We start from the raw sequence: 21,547 nt of genomic DNA, 5'->3' as shown, positions 1-21,547 counted from the left end.
TCAATTCACCGTTACACGAGTTGAGTAACTTTGTGAATGAACGTGATAGTAAGATAATAAGAAAACGAACGTGAACAGTGATGATTAAGTGACTTAACAACTTACACACCGATTTGGCTGACTATTGCCGATCTATTTTGAAATGTAAGCAGGATTTTTTGTTGTTTCCATTTAAAAAGTTCGTTACAATAACTTGGTATAAGTGCTATATGATTTTGATTTATTAAAGCTAGTTTTTAGTGATGGTTTTCCAATGCAGACGATCTTGATTGTTATTTTGTTTACAAATATCGCATTTCACCAAACAAGTAAAAACCGGCAGTGATTTTGTCCGTCAGCGTTATTTGCGTTATTGTATAGTTGTAAAGTTTAATTGTTTTCCGTAATAATATTACGCTATACTGCATAGATGAATGAATGAATAGATGCAACTTTCACTTGGTCATCAAGAGAATGGATTAGATGGACCTTGTGAAGTGTTATCCAGTTTATCACCTTGAGGCGAATACGCGCCGGCCGCTTGCATCAGGGCGATTCGTAACTCGCGACTCGAGTAGGGTACTTATACATATATACGCAAGTACGTGACATACATTACATACACATGTACCTGTGTACTACGTGTGTACCTGTTAATTATTGTGTAGGTCGGGTCTTACAGCTTTGGCCCTCAGTTGAGTCATGGATTCGCTCACAATTATTTGTTTAAGCCTAAATTAACACAAGTTAACGACCTAACTCTCATAGTCACGCAGGTTATATTAAGGTTGTTTATGTTTTTTGAAAGAATAAATAAAATGACTAAATTTATAATTATATAGGTAGGTACATTTGACGATTGGTGGTGTTTGACTAAGTCGAACTTTTTAAAGGTAATCAATTGCATTTCTACATAGAACTTCAATATTTGCTTATTAAAGATATTATATGGAGACCGGAGTTCTTAATAGTTGGCAGTATTCAAAAGGCCTTAATAATAAATAAAGTAATATATTTATATATGCTAAACAACACGTTAATTTATCTAATATGTATGTACATATAAGTAACGTTTTATTACTAAGTAATAAAATAACATGTTAACCACGATAACTTTAGATATAACTTTAAGTTATCTAATAACAGAAAGGTAGGTATTTCGGTATTTCAATGAGGGTATGCACGGTTTTTTTCCTGTTTACCTACCTACTTATTTTATGTGCATCGAATGACGGGAGCAAAATAAATAGTTTCTAATTACGAGTTACATTAGGTTCATATGATACAAGCAAAGCCTTAAATTCGCGAGGATACAAAAACTTACATTAGATTCAAATGTTTAGTAAACATCATATTGGGAAATCAACACGAAAAAGCCAAATGCATTGGAGGTGAGACTTTTTATCCTATCCCGTGGTGTACGAGATTATATAACTTTCAAACATCAAAATTATAAAATGTCATTAATTAGGTAGGTAAATGATTGTCCATCCATACCATCATTACCATCTATCAGTGTAATGGTCAAAAAATGTAAGTTGTTTAATAAGTATTCATTAGTCGATATTTTAGGCTATACCACAGTAAAAATATACCTACGCCATACTAAAGTAGAACTCGCTGTGCAGTGTTTATCAACAAACATTTTAAAAATGATTGTATAGGTACCTACGAGTGTATAAATCGCTAGTCATTTTACCCCTAATAATAATTTTAATTAACTTGTTTCTAAGTTAATGACAATAAATCTTATTAGTAAACTTACAACAATTCGATACATAATTTTAAATAACTTAGATATGACATGCTTTTTCTAACTTCATTTTTATTTTTGTTCAAAAAATATGTGTACTACCAGAAAAATGCTAAAAATAATGGAATATAAAATTTCCAATAATATAAATAGAAGGGGGTGAAAGGAGGGTTGAAAGAAGGATTTACAAATACGCCGCTACTATCCTCTGAAATTAGACACAAACATTTCTGATCACAAATATTTTTATTACATTTTATGTATCGATAATATTGCGACTTTTAATATTTTTAGTACCTATCTACTCAGCCTACTGGTAAATCCGCAATTGGTTGAAAGCTTACATCGACAAAGTCGCGGGCGTCTGCTAGTATTTTATAAACGTTATAAACGTTCGACAGGCCATGCTTCTACTAAGGTAAGAACAGTAGAACCAGCTTAAGACGATCACGACGACGAAACGATTTTCTCGCATAATACACTAATTTTTTTAACTATGTATGTATGTGTACATTAATCGTTATATTTTTCACTATTCCATATCCCTTATAATACGCTTTCCCGTCTAAGACGCGTTTTTAGTTGGGTCCCTGCGAAATCGTATTAAACGGGTTCTAATGTATGGTATTTGAACCGTGATGGCTTTGGGAGCCATGAGTCCATGCCGCCGAAAGTCTAATATTTATATATTTTATAATATTCACTTTGCAGTTTGGCCATGGCCATGGGCGGCGCGATGGATAGCTGCGGGCGGTGTATGAAGGTTTCCTTGGTCATTATCAACGTCTTAACACTTGTAAGTAATACTTTTACCTACTACGTTTCGTCTTAGTATATTGCTGATTGTAAGATTATAATTTTTTTTTTGTTTTAACTGTTATACTTTTTTCGATTTGACACAACAAATGATTAATACCGAAACGCACGGCAGTGTATAAATAGAGAAAAGCTCAATATTTGAATTGGCTAGTTTTTACCAGTAAATAAAATCCTTTAAATATCTACGTGATGCTTTTAGAAATCTTGACCTTTATTGTATTGTAAGTTCTATAATTTTGCACCCACTTAGATATAATTTCTTTTGTAGGCATAATCGATAACGACACACATTTGTGTTGAATTTGTCTCCCATTTTCACATTTATGTTTTGATAGGATACAAATACTCGTAGGTTAGGTTTAAATAAATAAATAAAAAAGCCTTTTATTTCTTCTTATTTACAATTAATTAGGTGATAAGTATTTTAATTTGTTAATTGATAAATTAAGTAAGTTATAATTTTAAAATGTTTATTTTCTTCCCTTTTATTTAAAAGAAGAACCCTTTACGGTGAAGGTCTCCTCCAGGTGCTGCCATTTTGATCGGACTTTTGCCTTCAGTAGCCAGTTTTTGCCGGTACTCTTTAACTATAGTTATTTGAACGTTCTTTCTATTAACCATGCAAAATAAAAAAAATAAAGTTAAATTTTCTTGTTATACACATGGTTACGCTTTCTGCATTTTCATTTAGGTACTTATATCTGAGCTGTTACGATCCTGTATCCTTCTCGAAGTAGGTAAAAAATAATGCCCATTAGCACTGATGCATAAGTACTCACAAACCGGATGTTGGATGATTAATACTTTTTTTATATTTAAATAATTATAATACCTGCTATAATTATTATGTTATCATAATATATGAAAAAGTTATGCTGCAAGGTTTTTTGCATAGTAATATCGTAAAAAATCATTAGGATAACTGTTCTCTAAATCTCATATTAGAGAAAAATCGATTCGCATGATTGTCAGTCAGTCATGTCAGTTGTCTGCTTAATGCTTACCTTTTGCTATTGAAAACTATGCACGCCCTAAGCGATATAATTATTTTATCAACGGCCTATCGATGTTAATGTACACCACTGAGAAAAACGTCTGCTGCTATTTATTAAAGGGTGGCTTGCTTAGTTGCGAATATCAATTTCTTGCAAGATTAAGCAACGTTGACCCAGTTGAAATGGAACTGGTTCGACGACCGATTTTAGCATACCTATCACTTGTATCATACGATCATTAATTATGTGATTATTTTCGTTCCAGATAGGCGGTGCACTAGCATTGGGAATCGGACTATGGATCTGGGTGTCCCGGTCGTTCCCGAGCACGCTGATGATGAACAACATGTTCATCGCGTCGGTGGCGGTGATAGTGGTGATGGGCGCCGCTGTCATGTTCCTGTCGCTGCTCGGCTGCTGCGGCGCCGCCAAGGAAGTCAAGTGCATGCTGTTAACGGTATGATCCTCTGATGGTGTGAACAACATGTTCATCGCGTCGGTGGCGGTGATAGTGGTGATGGGCGCCGCTGTCATGTTCCTGTCGCTGCTCGGCTGCTGCGGCGCCGCCAAGGAAGTCAAGTGCATGCTGTTAACGGTATGATCCTCTGATGGTGTGAACAACATGTTCATCGCGTCGGTGGCGGTGATAGTGGTGATGGGCGCCGCTGTCATGTTCCTGTCGCTGCTCGGCTGCTGCGGCGCCGCCAAGGAAGTCAAGTGCATGCTGTTAACGGTATGATCCTCTGATGGTGTGAACAACATGTTCATCGCTTCGGTGGCGGTGATAGTGGTGATGGGCGCCGCTGTCATGTTCCTGTCGCTGCTCGGCTGCTGCGGCGCCGCCAAGGAAGTCAAGTGCATGCTGTTAACGGTATGATCCTCTGATGGTGTGAACAACATGTTCATCGCGTCGGTGGCGGTGATAGTGGTGATGGGCGCCGCTGTCATGTTCCTGTCGCTGCTCGGCTGCTGCGGCGCCGCCAAGGAAGTCAAGTGCATGCTGTTAACGGTATGATCCTCTGATGGTGTGAACAACATGTTCATCGCGTCGGTGGCGGTGATAGTGGTGATGGGCGCCGCTGTCATGTTCCTGTCGCTGCTCGGCTGCTGCGCCGCCGCCAAGGAAGTCAAGTGCATGCTGTTAACGGTATGATCCTCTGATGGTGTGAACAACATGTTCATCGCGTCGGTGGCGGTGATAGTGGTGATGGGCGCCGCTGTCATGTTCCTGTCGCTGCTCGGCTGCTGCGGCGCCGCCAAGGAAGTCAAGTGCATGCTGTTAACGGTATGATCCTCTGATGGTGTGAACAACATGTTCATCGCGTCGGTGGCGGTGATAGTGGTGATGGGCGCCGCTGTCATGTTCCTGTCGCTGCTCGGCTGCTGCGGCGCCGCCAAGGAAGTCAAGTGCATGCTGTTAACGGTATGATCCTCTGATGGTGTGAACAACATGTTCATCGCTTCGGTGGCGGTGATAGTGGTGATGGGCGCCGCTGTCATGTTCCTGTCGCTGCTCGGCTGCTGCGGCGCCGCCAAGGAAGTCAAGTGCATGCTGTTAACGGTATGATCCTCTGATGGTGTGAACAACATGTTCATCGCTTCGGTGGCGGTGATAGTGGTGATGGGCATGCTGTCAACGTTATTACTCCCTCATCTGTTAAGTTAGTTTGCTAATATTGCATGTGTGTAGGTACTTATTTCACAGTGATAGCCCAGTGGATATGACCTCTGCCTCCGATTTCGGAGGGTATGGGTTCGAATCCGGTCCGGGGCATGCACCTCCAACTTTTCAGTTGTGTGCATTTTAAGAAATTAAATATCACATGTCTCTATCGGTGAAGGAAAACATCGTGAGACAACCTGCATACCAGAGAAATATCTTAATTCTCTGCGTGTGTGAAGACTGCCAATCCGCATTGGTACTATTGGTGGACTATTGGCCTAACCACTCTCATTCTGAGAGGAGACTCGAGCTCAGCAGTGAGCTGGATATGGGTTGATGACGACGAGGAACTTATTTACTTCTTTTAACTTTTGCGTTATAAAACATAAACGCAGATGCGAATAAGCAGAATCGCGCATCGAAGATGCAAAAGTTATAAATGAAAAAGACGATAAATTTACGAAGTTTTTAATAGTGTGATTGTTCTAAGTCTAAGCTATAAATATGCCTTTACTTTCAGTATTACATCTTAGTTTTCATCATCTTCGTGGTCATGCTAGTGGGCGGGATCCTACTGTTCGTGTTCCGAGCCAAAGTGCTGACTACGCTGGAGCGGGAGATGCACGCCTCCATACCGTACTACGGCGTCAAGCACGAGTACACGAAGGCTTGGGACGACACACAGACGTACTTGCAGTGCTGCGGTGTGAAGAGTTACAAGGACTGGAACGACAACGTTCCTGAGAGTTGCTGCCAAGAAGTGTACCCGGGGAAGGTAAGGCTATGCGTTCTTTATTGATAGAGCAGCTTTGATAACCGTCGTTGCATAACAGACTAGCTGTGCATACGGTTTCACTAGCGTTAAATTATGGCGTAGATAGGTCTACAGCCATTATTCAACACTGAAAGAACTTTGAAACGCCTTTGGAACCTGCTATCTCCCAAAGCTAAAAAGTTCTTTGGCCACATTTCGATTCAATTGACCGGTTGATAGTGCAGGGCCTATTCGAAGCCAAAAGATACAGGCCGATCTCCAACCCGCTGGACTGATTTAATCAAGGGTGCTACACAATCATTCATGGTGGAGTGTACTCATAATACAGCCAATTGCTAAAAATGGAGGAGACAGAAAGCGCACAGAAAGCGTGATTGGCCAATTGGTTACGACTTACGATTACTTGCATCAACAACTATGCGATTGAAGCCGCGGTGCGTCTGCTAGTCATTTCTAATTTGGTTGAGCGAATCTGGTTGAGGAATTGCCTCCCTCCCTCTTAATGGAAGAGAGAATATAACAAATAATTAATTATAATAATATTATGTTCACAGCGCCGAGACTGCAAGTATTCCCAGAACCCGACGACCATGTACATGGACGGCTGCTACAGTAGGACAGTGGACTTGCTGCGGGAAGACGCCGTCTACGTCGGCGCTGTGGCCATAATAGTCGCTTTGATTATGGTGAGTTTATGGTCTGGAATGAGCTATGTTTGGAGTATATCTCAGTAATGAGGAGATCCGTATAAGAACCAAGGTCACCGACATAGCTCAACGAGTCGCGAAACTGAAGTGGCAATGGACGGGGCACATAGTTCGAAGAGCCGATAGACGTTGGGGTCCTAATGTGCTGGAATGCCCGCACTAGAAAGCGCAGTGTTGGTCGACTTCTCACCAGGTCAACTGACGACTTCAAGTCGTTGGTTGGCTATGCATCAAGAGGTTCTGGTTCCGAATCCAAGGCCAGGGCCAGTTATAAAATATTGAATGATTTCAATGATAGAATGAATGACAAGAAACACCCCCGTGCCGATTATGATAGTCTAGTCATATTTGTTAGAAATCGGTCAGTGATCGACATTTTTCATAATTGATGATGACTTTACTTTAAAGTCATCGCCAGATAGGACGTCAGATACGCCGTAGTATTGTGTACCTAATGGCTAAACACTCAATTAGCTACTTTTCATAGCATGTGTCTTAAAGACTGATCTTGTAATTTTGTATGAAAATAAAACTTATTTTTTCTATTTTCAGGTGTTGGCGCTAATATTTTCATGTGGACTATTCGTGAAAATAGAGTGACAATACTAAAAAAATCGTGACTGAATTGTGTTTTTTACTTTGAGTGATGAATTATTGGACGGCTGAATGTGTCTCATTGTCCAAAATTGTACTGAAAATTCGTTAATTTATATTCTAAATGTAGATAGATACATGTTTGAAATAAATTTTTACACTGATTTTATTAAAATTGATTTATTTATTATTCAAACGAAGGTTGCATACAAAAACTGCCAAAATTTCTATAAATCTTGTGAAAAGGTTGCATTTAAAGAAAAATTTATACTTGAACTACCTGTCTACCTACGTTCCTAACAACCTAAACACAAAGCCAAAGAGTCTTCCGAAAATAGGATAACAAATAGGTCTACTGAAAAATAAGCGGTAAACGCATAAAAGGGGCAAACGTTATAACTCATACATTTATTGGCCTGGCATAAATATAGAGACTTTAAACTGCAAGTTAATAAAATTAATGACTTTATACCCACATCTTCCACACGCTAACAATATATGATGCGACCAAAATATAGTAGCACATCTTAACGTAAAACACTGAACATCACTACAAGGCTCCCTTACTGTCACGTATATTTTAAGCAAGCATTTTTGTTACGAAATACTTACCAAAACAAATTTGATACAACGTACGTAATAATTTACAGGCTTATATTTTTTAAATGTTTATTATTTTTTTATTAATTTAATTAACAGGCTTTTCGCAAGAAATCCCTCTACTTCTTGAGCTTGCGTCGCGGCGGGAACTTGATAGTGTTGGGGTTGCCTTCTCGATACTGTCCGGTGCGCGTGAAGTAGCCGCAGTACCGGACGATGCAGTCGGCAGTGGCGGTGCCCAGGGGTAGACCCAGCGCGCTGATACGCTCAAGCGTTTGAGCTGGACCAGATATCATCTGCAATCATCATAACCGTCGTCATCATGCCCCACTACCATGCATCTCATCATTATTAAGGGTTATATATGTCATTAGGGACGTGATGCCCAGTGGATATGATCTCTGCCTTCGATTCGAAGGGTGTTGGCTCGAATCCGATCAGGGGCATGCACCTCTAACTTTTCAGTTATGGGTATTTTAAGAAAATAAATATCACGTGTCTTAAACGGTGAAGGAAAAACATCGTGAAGAAACTCGCATACCTAAGATTTTTCTTAATTCTCTATGTGTGTGAAGTCTGACAATCCGCATTTGTTCAGCGTGGTGGACTAAGGCCTAACTCGAATATGGGTTGTCTATGATGATGATGTCATTAGGTGAGAAGTATGGCTGACATAGCTCAGCGAGTCGCGAAGCTGAAGTGGCAATGGGCAGGGCACATAGTTCGAAGAACCCATAGATTAGGATTCCAAGGTGCTTGTATGGCGACCTCGCACCGGAAAGCATAGTATTGACTATTGGCTGACCCTCCACTAGATAGACCGAAGACTTCAAAGTCGTGGTGACTTCAGAAGACTTCAGTTGTGGGTTTATCTATCATTACTACCAGCCTCCCGGCTCCCGCAGACCTTAGGGGGTGTTGCGAACGAATTTGCCAAGCTATAATTAACTTCAAAAAGACAGTTAATAAATGAAGTAGATAAAATACACGTAACTTACTCTTCCAAATACCACATGTTTTCCATTAAATTGAGGTAAAGGTTTAAAGATAATGTTGAACTGGCCGAAAACCTCACTATCAGAAGTCACGACCATTGATAATACTCCTGCAAAATTATAACCAGTTTCTTTCTCTCACTCCATAGTTCCCTATAACTATCGCCAGTGCACCTTCAATAGGTAAGAACGAGTCTATCTACCTATTGTATGGTCTAGCAAGTTCGTTGATGACACTCCCATGATATGCGGGCGACGGGGGGAAAGACTGAGCGGGTGTGAAATCGTGAGTCGTGGGTTTTTCGTTCATCGCTATACGCCCCGCGCGGACCATCGGGAGTGTTATGAACGAAGTTGCCAAACTATAGGAACATGTGACAGACCTCCTTCCTACCACAGAAGTGCGAGATCAAAGAAGTCCCAACGCAATGAAAGAGATAGCAATAATTCCGATTTCGTCGTTATTGGTTGACATTTGTCTATATATCTTCTTGAGATACTACGTTGGTCGCATGTTAATACTGGTAATAATTATTAACATTCAATAGTGTTCCCTACAGAGTCAAATATTGATATGCGAATTTACTAAATCATTTTGAAAATTCTTTTACTAACAGAAAACTACGTTATTTGTGAGTTTATACTACTATATTTTATACCCTTCCCAACAGGACGGGAACGGGAACTACGCGGTTGAAACCACGGGGTGGCTATAATTAATATAAAAAAAATATTATTGACGGCTTATTTGGTACAGTAGCTGTTTTTAATATCCGAGTACTTATGTTTATATTCTAAGGTATTTACGTATATTTATCACTTATAAAAATACTGATTATGAACAGTAAAAAAAATACCAGGTACAGAATGGTTGAGTCTAAAGTTCTCCGGACTCATCGGCCCCTCCTCTCCTTCCGGTACATAAGTGCCGAAACCGTTGTCTTTGGTGACATCACCTCCGCGACAATACAAGTTCGGAACGATCCTGTGCCCAATACCAATACATCAATATATAATTATAAAAAAATTGTGTCTGTCTGTGATTTCAAAATATCTGTGTTTTCTGAAGTGCTACTAAAATAATATTTTTTAATTTATTGTCTGTCTGTGTTTGCCCGGTCTAATATTTGGAAAGGCTGGACTGATTTCAACGAGTTTTTACTGGAGATAGAGGAGGTTATTCAGTAACCTATGGCTACTTTTTATCCCGAAAAGTCCATAGTTCCAGCTGGAATCGTAAAAAGCTGACAATCACGCGAACGAAGACGCGTAGGTATCTAGTGTCAAAGTTTTTAGTCCGCTCTGATATTTACATTTCATTTCATAAAATAGGACTGACTCATAAACAGTTTTAGTCGGTATTTCAGCTTTATTTCAATGAAATTGCTCGCAGAAATACCTTTTACAATACTACATTTTGCTAAATATGACCTTATGATCCCAAAAATATAAAAGCTTTAAAAAGGATATCTACGCACCTGTGAAGCCTAGTGCCCATGTAGGCGTGTCCAGAGCCATCACCACGTATCAAATTAAGAAAAAACTGACACGTTCTTGGTACTATATCGTTGAAGAGTTCTATGATCACCTTGCCTATTTTGGAGCCGCCGACTACCCAGATCTCCATCATCACTCTAAAACATATTGCACTTACAATATAAAGACTTTTCATATCAGAAATCATCATCATCATTATCAATCAGCCGATGGACGTCCACTGCTGAACATAAACATATGCGCTATGAATTTGTATTGATGAGAACGTTCCGCCTAGATGGGTTTTGGCTGTCATTAGGAGTCTTATGATGGCGACGAAGAACATGTAATGGAACTCCGTAACGGTTTACAGTAGCTACCTTGTGTTTGGGCTTGATTAATTTGTATTGATGAGGACGTTCCACCTAGATGGGTTATGATTGTCATTAGGAGTCTGATGATGAAGACAAGGGACGGTTAAGGGAACTCTTCAACGATTTGCAGTAGCTACCTTGTGATTGAACTTGATTTATTTGTATTGATAAGAATTTTCGATTTCGATAAAGAAACATCTAGATGGGCCGTAACTGTCATAAGGGGTCTGATGATGAAGACCTCAAAGAAGAGTCAGACCTGAACCAATTAAGAAAATCTCAGGACCTCCGTCTTGTAAATCTACCGCGCATACCAATGGGTTACGGCCAGTTTTATGTTTTTAAAGTCGGTTGAATTTTTTTAATTATTTTTTTTACTAATTAGTAAAAGCTAAAGTGGCAATGGGCTGAACAAATAGTTCAAAGAATCGATGAAGGATGGGTTCCTAACAGGGAGCCGCTGTTTGTTTGTCGCTCAAGACCGTCGTGTTTGATGGTTCTTAAAAGCAGCCTATATCCCATTATCCGTCCATCGGATAATGATGATAATGATGAGATAGTAGCAGTTGACATGTTGAAGTTGTGATTGGCTGATATTACTTGGTGCGTTGCACATTCGGCGGTGCCTCAAAAGCTGGATCTATTATGTCGCGATGTATTTTCTCAGTCTTAAACAAGATGAATGGCAGTCTGAAATTAGCAAATAAGTTTCATTAACCAATAATTCCAGCCTTTTGTTATAGGGAATATGTGGTCGAAGTGGTGTTTTGTTTTTATGTTATAAAGTTAATTTTAATCTTTGCGTTCTTAGAAATACATCCGAATAGATTCAGCCGCTTGGAAGTTACGATTCCATAAACAGAAGTACGGTAAACAGCCTGGATTTCGAAAATGGGTAAAAGACGCAAGTAAGCTAATTTTTTTTTTATAAAATATGGGCTCGCGTTTGTCTAAAATTTATGCTTGATGGAAAGTAAAAATGCGGTCTGCAAAGGTTGTAGCAAAAGATGGAACGCGCTTACCTATATGATACCTATTCACTCTTGCTTTGAATATATTTAAATTATAAATGTCGGGAAACACAATTACATGAATTTCATAGAAGAAGTAGTCAAAGTTTCATAAAAGAAATGTTATATTAAAAATACTTACGATGCGCCCAAAATAAGTTTGTGTTTTGTATCTTTCCAAAGCTCATTTAGTTCTTTTGTAAGAGGCTGTTCAGATCTCTGAAAACCATTTTAAATCACATCAAAATGTTTTTATACTTACTCGTACTTACTCGTTATTGCCAAACGAGATTTTGCGAATGTTTCTCATTTCAATGAATTAGGATTTATTACATTCATCTCAGTCGTAGCACAGAAAACATATGTACAAGGTTGTAGTAACAAAAAAAAAAAAATAATCTACTAACAGCCAGTTTCTTCATGTAAAGCTAAAGTAACAGTAAAAGTAGTAAGTAGTAAAGAAGACTTTATTTTTCAGTGAATAAGACCGTCACTTTTGATTTATGACGTTACTTTGACTGTTACTTGCGATGAAGTAACTGGCCGTAAGACAATATATTATCTCAAAATTCAGACAACTTCTCTGGAGCAGGTGTAATAAGTTTTATACCAACAGGTTTTGCTTTTTTTTTATTTATCGTTTGGTTGGGTTGGGATGTCACACGCTGCTCCCTGTACTTAAAATAGTTCAACGGTAAAAGGCCCGAACTCGAGGTAAAAAAAAATTCAATTCCTAACAGTCTTTTACGTCTTGTTGGAGGGGAATACGATTATTCGTCATATTTGAAAGGCACAATAAATATTGTTTATTGTTCTTTAATTTCGAAGAGCCGATGGACGTTGGGGTCCCAAAGTGCTGCAATGGCGACCCCGCACTAGTAAGCGCAGTGTTGGCCGACCCTCCACCAGGTGGACTGACGACATCAAGCGAGTCGCAGGGTTTCGCTGGATGCAGGCGGCTCAGTATAGTGTGGAAGTCCCTACAAAAGGCCTATGTCCTGCAGTGGACGTCCATCGGCTAATATGATGATGATGATGATTGTTCTTACCGCTCTAAGTAGTCTGGAGTAGAAGTAAAGGTTCTGCCTGCGTATCTCGTCGAGCGCGCGCTGCCTCTGCTTGCACAGCAACTTGTTGTATGTGTCCGACATATCCGGGTGCATCCAACAATCCACATATCCCTATATAATACAGGTATATACTACACATATATTTACTAAGAGGTAAAATTTGTTAGGTTGTAATCTCTGAACCTATTGACTTTTTAAAAATTAACTAAACTTAACCTAAGTAGATTATGGTACAATCGGTTTTGGGTAGGTATGTCACACCCTGCCATGTTCTTGATGTAACTTTTTTTAACCCCAATGCTCGCCGGGTTAAAACGATTCTGAAAATAAATATACACTGCATTTAATGCAAATGCAACGCAATTGCATCATTAATATGATAGCTGCTGAGAGAGGGGCGCTTTTTTTATTCTCTACAACTTAGCCCTTGACTACAATCTCACCTGATGGTAAGTGATGATTCAATCTTAGATGGAAGCGGACTAACTTGTTAGAAGGAGGATGAAAATCTACACCCTTTTCGGTTTCTACACGACATCGTCCGGAACTCTAAATCGTTTGTGTCGATAGGCTGCTAATTAGTCATGCCGATGCCTCCCACCATTTAATGTACAAATTAATTAGGTGTGGCTAGTGGAAAACCTCCTCAAAGACCTCAACCGGCCTAGCGCATACCACTGCGCCACGGAGGCCGTCTTTACTTGCTCGAGTGTTCCTCCAATGTGCATGGCTTACCCCAGTCCTCTGTATGAGGTTGATCCGCTTGAGCAACTCCTTGTTGACATGCATGTTCTCCTCCAGTTGTCGCGCGTAGTAGTTGAGGCGGCGCGGCTTGAGGTACAGCTCTGGTATCAGCCGAGGGGGATGATCGTCCACCTTGTGTTTTGCCATTTGCAACTGTAATTTCATTTAATAACTAACCGACGCCCCGCGGTTTCACTCCCATGAGTCTACGGGGATAAACATAGCCTATGACACTCACTAATAGCATAGCTTATTAGTAGTAAAATAATTTTCATCCATTCAGTACATCCAGAGATTACCCCCTACAATACAAACTTTACCTCTCTAAAATATTACTATACTATACTAGAGCACAAGCGCGCATTTCAGTTTTTCACAAATTCTACAGGAACCATTGATTTCTGCGGGGTAAAAAGAAGCCTATATACTTCTCTATCTTCCAGTGAAAGTCCCATTCAAATCGGTTTAGCTGCGCTAAAGATTATCCCGGATAAACAGACGAAGCCTGAAGCGTGAAACTGTGAGCCTTCTTATGGGACTCATAAGAAGGCTCAGAGACTCAAAAAAGCTAAAGTAGCTATGGGCTGAGGACATACCAGTGCCTACTCGTAGTTCGAAGGGCCGATAGTTAAGGCCCAACGACCCAACGGTGGATTGACAAAATTAAACATGTCGGAGGGAGCCGTTGGCGGCTCAATACCGTTATTTTTGGAAGTCCCACCCAAAGGCCTAAGCCCCGTATAATAATGAACCTTATTACTTTACATAGAAACATAATAATTCATTTCTTACTGAGTGACTGCAACTGAAACCAATATATAAAAACTTAAACATTGGTTTAAAACCATTTAACTTCAATCTTATATCTATCTTATACTAAATATCTTGATAAGACCAACAAAAAGAAGTTACATGTACCTTGATATGTACATGTAACTTCTTATGAAGATTTGGTGGAACCTAAAATGCACCTAATTCAAGGTTCCTACGGCTATTTACGAGGTTACCTCTTTCTGATGATTGCACCACGAAGCGTAGAATTCTGTTGTTAGTAACGGAAATCTTGGTGGCTGGAAATTTATTTTGGGCTTTAGTTCAATATAATGTAGCTTGTACCTACTTAAATAAATATAACAATCACCATTATCGACCTAAAATTGGGTACGTAGTCGTCTCCTATAAAGAGAGAGGAGCCTTCTCTCTTTATATGAGAACACTAACTACTGCCTCGCAAGACGTTACTTTTCTGTCAATGTATATGATCAACGATCTAACGGGATATTTTTTTTTATAAAAACTATTTTATATATTTTTAAATATTTTAAATATTTTTAAAGTGTCCTCCGAGACACGGACCTCCCAGCAGAGGGCAAAAAATATTAATGCAAATAAAATAATTTCGCAGAAAGAAAAGCGGAATAGTACTTAGTTTTACGTCCAATGTAAGTTTTATGAGTATTCATACCTACCTAAGTATTGACGGTCACAAGCATTATAACATTATATATTTAAAACCGAAATCTTGTAAATCGCTTGACGTAAAAACTTGAAATTTGGAATGGAGGTAGTTTACAATTAGTAGAGGTCTGCTTGGGCCAGGGCCAGATTAAGGTCTAAGGGCGGACGAAGGCACGGTTGTCCGCTAGTACTTTGATACTAACAAGTTTAAACTCCCGCATCCTGCGTATGCGAGGTGGTCGAGTCTTTTCCGGTTCTGGCGGTGGCGATGGCAACTGCATTTTTTCGAGCAACTCATCGCAGGCGCGCTCTCGGCGGGGATGCATGCCTGGGAAGGGCCGTAGCCAATGTACACGTCGATTCTCTTTCTACAAACGCTAACGCTTCGAAAGCTAAAAAAAACTGTCATCGCGCGTGTGACAGTGGATATGACCTCTGTCTTCGGGTTTCGGAGGGTGTGGGTTCCAATCCGGTCCGGGCATGCACCTCCCAACATTTCAGTTGTGTGCATTTTAAGAAGTTAAATATCACGTATCTCAAACGGTGAAGGAAAACATCGTGAGGAAACCTGCATACCAGAGAACTTTCTTAATTATTTGCGTGTGTGAAGTCTGCCAATTCGCATTGGGCCAGCGTGGTGGATTATTGGTCTAACTCCTCTCATTGAGAGGCGACTCGAGCTCAGCAGTGAGCCGATTAAGGGTTGATACCGATACGTCCGGACGTCATGCCCGGGACACGATAGTCATGCACAAAAGCAGCTAAGGATACGACCGGTCGTAACACTGTAAATTGTCTGATGAGTTGTTTTCATCAGTTAAATACGTAATTACTTACTTTACTTGAAAATATCAAGTATCTACCTTTACAAAAGGTATACTCTACAATATGTTCGAATCAGTGTTTATTACGTTATTTCACAAATAATTTATCTTTTAAAAGGAAATATTTAAGGTTTATAAATTTTAAAAATATAGATATGATAATATAGGGAGGTTGTATAAATTGACATTCTTAAGAAATGTCTGATTCTGAAATCGTTCTCTCAATCATTCCGTCACCCACATTTTTCTTCTACTTTCTCTATTAATCTAAGAACCTACGATAGTGTCATACCATACTTTACTATTTTTTGTAAGATTTGATAACTCATGCTCCTACAATAAGTTAGTATTACGGTAGTTACTGACTACAATCTCACCTGATGGTAAGTGATAACGCAATCTACGATGAAAGCTAACTTGTAACTGTTGTGTACCTTTCGGTTTCTACTCAACATCGTACCGGAACACTAAATTGCTAGGCGGTACGTCTTTACCAGTAGGGTGATAACTAGCCAACGCCGAAGCCTCCCACCAGCCAGACCGGGTATTCTTAAAAAAACTAGCAATAAAATAGATATAACAAAAAATGGATCAACAAACCTCCTGGCAACATACAGAATCGTAATCTGCATGCTTTTCCGAGTTCAAAACTGTAAACAGAATGCGGTCCTCAGATTATGCACACTCAATACCTCACAGAGCCTGTCTATCAGGATTCAATGAAGGTATCATATTTTAAAACAGAAAAATAAATGCAATGTCTTTTTTTAAACCTTGAAATTCTCCGGGTTGTCATGTTAACTGTCAATTATAATGAAAACTAAATAAAGCTGTGTTTAACAAAAAAATACTTAGATAATACAAATTTTATACCCGATATTTCAATTATCACCAAAATGAAAAACAGCGCAATGGTTTTGTTCGTCTGCTCTGGTCTATTGTTGGTAAGTTCGTTCACTTCAATATCTAAAGCTATTGCGGATTATCTTGACACCTGGCTCGTACTATGTTTGTACTGTGTTTGTATGGATTTGTTTGGTAGATTATCAAGTTAATGCGCACGGGTTATATGTTTAACTTTCGCCGAGTCAGCGGGGCTATTATACCTGCGCAGATTAACGTGCTGCTACATCAGAGTGGACTAGAAGTTTGGCGCGGACTATAGATATCTACTCAAACACGTATTAGACGTTCACTTGCCTATAAAAAGTGTAACTTCGTAAAAACCACCCTACATAGCGGTCCAGGCACCGGTAACCATACACTAAACGTAGGCGTCCACATATCTGCATTGTACGAATTTCGAATCGGATTTTTTATTTTACGGTAGATAAAATTCGATGCGGTCCGTACCATGCGGATCAGTGGAAGCACGACTTGTACGACTTTCCATAAAATGATGCGTTGCGTCCGATACGTACGATGCCGATCTGTGGATGTGAATTACTCCTTACTACTCTCATAACCTGGTGGCTCAGAATTGAGAGTGTTAGGCCTATATATATTTAATTTCTTAAAATGCATACAACTGAAAAGTTGAAGGTGCCCCAGACCGGATTCGAACCCACCCTTCGGAATGAACCCTTCGGAATCGGAGTCAGAGGTACTGGGCTATCACCGATGAGCTTATCTTACCTTATTAATCACCATATTACCCTAAGCCTAAACATCTAGATTCATATGTGTATGTGAAGAGGCTTTTTAAAACATCACTTATTGCATTTAAACATAACTTGCAGAGTGGAGGAGGTATTCTTGGCGTGTCGACGCTATGGAGCACGATGCGTATGTCCTACTACTTCTGGACGTCAGACCTCGGCATTGAGCTGGGCTCCAGCGTGCTGTTCATGTCAGGGGCGCTGCTCTGCCTTCCAGCCTGCTGGCTGGCGACCCTAGTGCCGTACCATCCGAGATCTACCTCCTTGCTGGCAACTGTGAGTAAACCTTCATAGATAACATACACGGACGGCTAATTAGTGCAGAGGGTGCAAAGGTTTGGGTTTATGACTTAAAAACTGGGAATCTATACTAATATTATAAAGCTGAAGAGTTTGTCTGTTTGAATGCGTTAATCTCAAGAAAAAAATCTTTCAGTGTTAGATTTAGCCCAATTCATGTCCATCGAGGAAGGCTATAAATGATCCCCGTATTCTTACGGGAACGAAAACCACGCGAGTGAAACCGCGCGTCGTCAGCTAGTCCTCAATAAGATCACTGCACATACATACCTCACACTCACCCGTTACCCGGCTCAGGTCAAAAACTGTATGGAGTACTGAAGTCAGGTCTGGGATGGCTCTGAAAATATCAACTGCTGCTTGATGCATTAGACTCCAAAGATCGCCATGCTAGAAGGATCATTGCTAATGAACCGTTGACGCAGGTGAAATTTCAGACTTTTATTTTCATTTAATTTTTTCCAGCTAATGATACTAGTGTCCGGCGGGATGATGTTGTTGTCTATGGGCATGACGTCTATCACAGGGCTGTCGCGGGCCGTACGCGAGCCGGCTCTGCTCAACTCTAGCATGCTGCGGTCTATGGCCTACGAGGCGGTCGACCCAGCTGTCAAGAGCGCTTTCTCTTCTATGCAGTTAGAGGTATTATGCTCAATGTCAATCCTGGATGTAAACGAAACGGTGTAGCCTAAAGCTGGAATGATAGGTATTAGGTACGTAGGTAATGTCACTAGATGAGCATTAGTTGAACAAGAGGAACAGAAGCAAGCAAATGGACCATTAGTGGGCGTATTATGCATCTCAGTGTTCGATTCCAATAACGAGTCACTACTAGAGTGTGCGCACGATTTTGCGCCAAAATCGGAGCCATCTTGTCGTCTATCTCTAACTATATCTTGGCGGGTAAACGGGATCACTAACGCTGGCAACATAATTGTGCCGCCAGTCGCGCGCAGACTTATCTTGCGGGGACTCTACATATAGTACTTAATGAGAGTTTTTACGATCATCTAACATGATAATTTCAACGAAATAAATAGCGGTTTTTACTTAAAGTAGATTTACTACTTGCTACATTACTGTACTAATGCCACTTAAAGATTTCGTTTAAAATAGATTGTTGTTCTCAGTTAAAATGTTGCGGTGTGAAGTCTCACGCGGACTGGTACAAGTATGGGGCGTTTCTACCCCCCTCGTGCTGCGGCAGAGTTTGGAACGGAAGGGTACGATTATACTTGGATATTGGAAGATCTGGACCCTTGATACTGCTGTCTTCCAAAGCCACCACAGTCCGAACTCTATATTTGGGGTACCATATTTATTTGGCCTCTGTGGCGCAATGGTATGCGCGGTGGATTCACTAGACGGAGGCCCTGGGTTCGATCCTCGGCTGGGCCGATTGAGGTTTTCTTAATGGTCCAGGTCTGGCGGGTGGGAGGCTTTTGCCGTATCTAGTTACCAACCTACCGGCAAAGACGTAGCGCCAAACGATTTAGCATTCCGGTACAATGCCGAGCAGAAATCGAAAGACGTGTGGATTTTCATCCTACTCCTAACAAATTAGCCTGCTTCCATCTTAGATTGGAACATCACTTACCATCAAGTCAACCTATCCCAGCCACCGCACCCGCTCTGTCAGGATGTTACAATGCTGTACTCCTGGAAATTTTCGCGCGAATAATTGTAGAGGTATTTCCACAAATATTTGCAGCAGGATGAGAAACGTCGCCACGCAAATATCCTGCTTACTTTCCTCGCTACTTCCCGCACCTCTCGGCATAATGATTTTTATTGCAGGACTGCTTTAGACTTACGTATTTCAGAATCTGGTGGGTTCAAATTCTTGGTCAGGCTATGAAATACTGAACTTTTCAGGCTAAAATTTCTCAGTCTGAAGTTGGATATTGATGGTGGTACACCCCAGTGCCTCGGACAGCACGTTAGGCGGTTGATCCTGGTAATCAATATCACCACTGACAGTGGTCGTCAAAGAGTTTAAAATTAACATCCCATTCGCATCCCATCCCATTAATTTAATGGAATTTCTCCCAGGTGCGTCTGCCAGTGGAGCAGGGTTTGCTCTATATTCCCTGTACTGTTATAGCTCAGTAATGGGCTGTTAATTAGGCTGATGATAAAGTAACGTAGACTTCGTAAAGAGACAGCAACAGAGTCACCGAGACTCTAATAACCCTCAAAACATACCTGTGGTATTTAAAGTTACGTAAAAGTAGTTTTAAGTTTGATCACAAAAATAAAAATAGCTCCATGTTGCGGAAAAAAGGATCTTCTAATAAAAAACTGTAAGAACAGACTGCTAAAGAGTCCCCCAATCCAGGTAATTGCTATGCTAGTACTAATGGTTCAATTTTAGGATCTGCTTTTATCTATCTATCTATCTGCATCTACCTATTTCAGAATGCAAATACATGCGAGGTACCGCTACACACCGCGGGCTGCCTGCGCCCTGCGCTTGCCGAGCTGCGCATATTTGCCAACTCCGTTGCTGTGCTCGCTTGTGCCATCATCATTGTGAAGGTATTCTGAATTTAATTGTCCTCGAGCCAGGAACAGACTTTCCTGGTCAAAATAGATAGAATGATCTGTTATTCTAGGATTACTTGGATAGATATTCTACTCTCGAATTTCCTGGATAGATCTTCTATTCTCGGATTTCCTGGATATATCTTCTATTTTCGGATTTCCTGGATATATCTTCTATTCTCGGATTCCCTGGCTAGATCATCTATTCTCGGATTTCCTGGATAGATTTTCTATACTCGGATTTCCTGGATAGAACTTCTATTCTCGGATTTCCTTGATAGATCTTCTATTCTCGGATTTCCTGGATAGATGTTCTATTTTCGGATTTCCTGGATAGATCTATTCTCGGATTTCCTGGATAGATCTTCTATTCTCGGATTTCCTGAATAGATCTTCTATCCTCGGACTTCCTGAATAGATCTTCTATTCTCGGATTTCCTAGATAGATCTTCTATTTTCGGATTTCCTGAATAGATCTTCTATTCTCGGATTCCATGGATAGATTTTCTATTCTCGGATTCCCTGGATAGATCTTCTATTCTCGGATTCCCTGGATAGATCTTTTTAATACGGCATGACCTTGGTTTTTTAATACAGCAAAACCTGTCGACACAAAATCAGCTGAATAGTTTCATGTAAAATATTCTACCACTGGAACGTCCAATTAAAATCTTAACCCATCAGCTGACAAGTAAAGGAACTTTCTCTTACGGTGTTTTCACTCCATCAGGCGGTGACGCTGTTCGCGACGGCGTACACCCTGGTGACGGGTGTGATAGAGCGCGCGGCGGACGGGTACAAGCCGTCGCCTCAGCCGCTGCGTATCGCATGCCTCACCTCACCCTTCTCACCCTTAGCACTGCCCACTCCGGCCTCACAGCCGCGCGTTGGTGTAAACGCCGTCTAACTGATGGTTACGCCAGTCACACACGATTAAAGTCCTGTAGCCAATCAACACACATCAATTCTCTGAATGAGAATGATTTTTCATAACGAATGTCGCCGCTATACATGTTTTCGTTTACGAAGCGAAAATATAGCCTTTCTTGTTAAAGAATAGATGTATGATCTGGCTACAGCCCAAGGTTACTATGAAACCATTATTTTAACCATATTTCAGCATTATTTTTACTGTCCACACCTCGAAGCGCGCTACAGACTTGACTTGATCGTGTGTGACTGGCGTTACAACCTACACACCCTTCGCTG

General features: G+C 40.4%; 3 protein-coding genes across 3 annotated transcripts; 2 read left to right on the top strand and 1 right to left on the bottom strand.

Moving 5' to 3' along the window:
• The first annotated feature begins 1,222 nt into the window (after window positions 1-1,222).
• LOC112048729 (leukocyte surface antigen CD53) lies at window positions 1,223-7,464 on the top strand. Its single transcript, XM_024086380.2, has 6 exons — window positions 1,223-1,370; window positions 2,444-2,528; window positions 3,812-4,003; window positions 5,730-5,984; window positions 6,539-6,670; window positions 7,244-7,464. The coding sequence occupies exons 1-6, from the start codon at window positions 1,315-1,317 to the stop codon at window positions 7,289-7,291; spliced, it is 768 nt and encodes a 255-aa protein (XP_023942148.1). The 5' UTR covers window positions 1,223-1,314; the 3' UTR covers window positions 7,292-7,464.
• A 336-nt stretch (window positions 7,465-7,800) lies between these two features.
• LOC112048698 (uncharacterized) lies at window positions 7,801-15,338 on the bottom strand. The gene is made up of 10 exons (XM_052882134.1): window positions 15,216-15,338; window positions 14,562-14,624; window positions 13,546-13,707; window positions 12,790-12,921; window positions 11,883-11,959; window positions 11,331-11,420; window positions 10,359-10,514; window positions 9,738-9,865; window positions 8,884-8,990; window positions 7,801-8,181 (listed from the first exon to the last, which is right to left on the bottom strand). Exons 1-10 carry the CDS (start codon window positions 15,336-15,338, stop codon window positions 8,005-8,007), a joined length of 1,215 nt encoding a protein of 404 aa, XP_052738094.1. The 3' UTR covers window positions 7,801-8,004.
• Window positions 15,339-16,732: 1,394 nt separating this feature from the next.
• Window positions 16,733-21,533, top strand: LOC112048718 (CD63 antigen-like). The gene is made up of 6 exons (XM_024086368.2): window positions 16,733-16,780; window positions 17,576-17,770; window positions 18,260-18,436; window positions 18,925-19,017; window positions 20,213-20,332; window positions 21,069-21,533. Exons 1-6 carry the CDS (start codon window positions 16,733-16,735, stop codon window positions 21,243-21,245), a joined length of 810 nt encoding a protein of 269 aa, XP_023942136.2. The 3' UTR covers window positions 21,246-21,533.
• Window positions 21,534-21,547: the final 14 nt, after the last annotated feature.

This window comes from Bicyclus anynana, chromosome 6 (assembly GCF_947172395.1).
Source record: "Bicyclus anynana chromosome 6, ilBicAnyn1.1, whole genome shotgun sequence".
NCBI lineage: Eukaryota > Metazoa > Arthropoda > Insecta > Lepidoptera > Nymphalidae > Bicyclus > Bicyclus anynana.
The sequence above is the reverse complement of the archived record's forward strand: the minus strand, read 5'-3'. Positions and strand labels throughout refer to the sequence as shown.

Bases quoted from the DNA above. Each gene is read 5' to 3' on its own strand.
- LOC112048698 (XM_052882134.1), bottom strand. From the start codon at position 15,338: ATGCATCCCCGCCGAGAGCGCGCCTGCGATGAGTTGCTCGAAAAAATG. The intron at 12,922-13,545 runs GTAAGCCATGCA...TGTATTATATAG, and splicing joins ACCTCATACAGAGGACTGGG to GGATATGTGGATTGTTGGAT. The intron at 11,960-12,789 runs GTAAGAACAATC...AATGGTTTTCAG, and splicing joins ACTCCAGACTACTTAGAGCG to AGATCTGAACAGCCTCTTAC.
- LOC112048729 (XM_024086380.2), top strand. From the start codon at position 1,315: ATGTTTAGTAAACATCATATTGGGAAATCAACACGAAAAAGCCAAATG. The intron at 4,004-5,729 runs GTATGATCCTCT...CTTTACTTTCAG, and splicing joins TCAAGTGCATGCTGTTAACG to TATTACATCTTAGTTTTCAT. The intron at 6,671-7,243 runs GTGAGTTTATGG...TTCTATTTTCAG, and splicing joins TAATAGTCGCTTTGATTATG to GTGTTGGCGCTAATATTTTC.
- LOC112048718 (XM_024086368.2), top strand. From the start codon at position 16,733: ATGAAAAACAGCGCAATGGTTTTGTTCGTCTGCTCTGGTCTATTGTTG. The intron at 16,781-17,575 runs GTAAGTTCGTTC...CATAACTTGCAG, and splicing joins TCTGCTCTGGTCTATTGTTG to AGTGGAGGAGGTATTCTTGG. The intron at 18,437-18,924 runs GTATTATGCTCA...TGTTGTTCTCAG, and splicing joins TCTCTTCTATGCAGTTAGAG to TTAAAATGTTGCGGTGTGAA.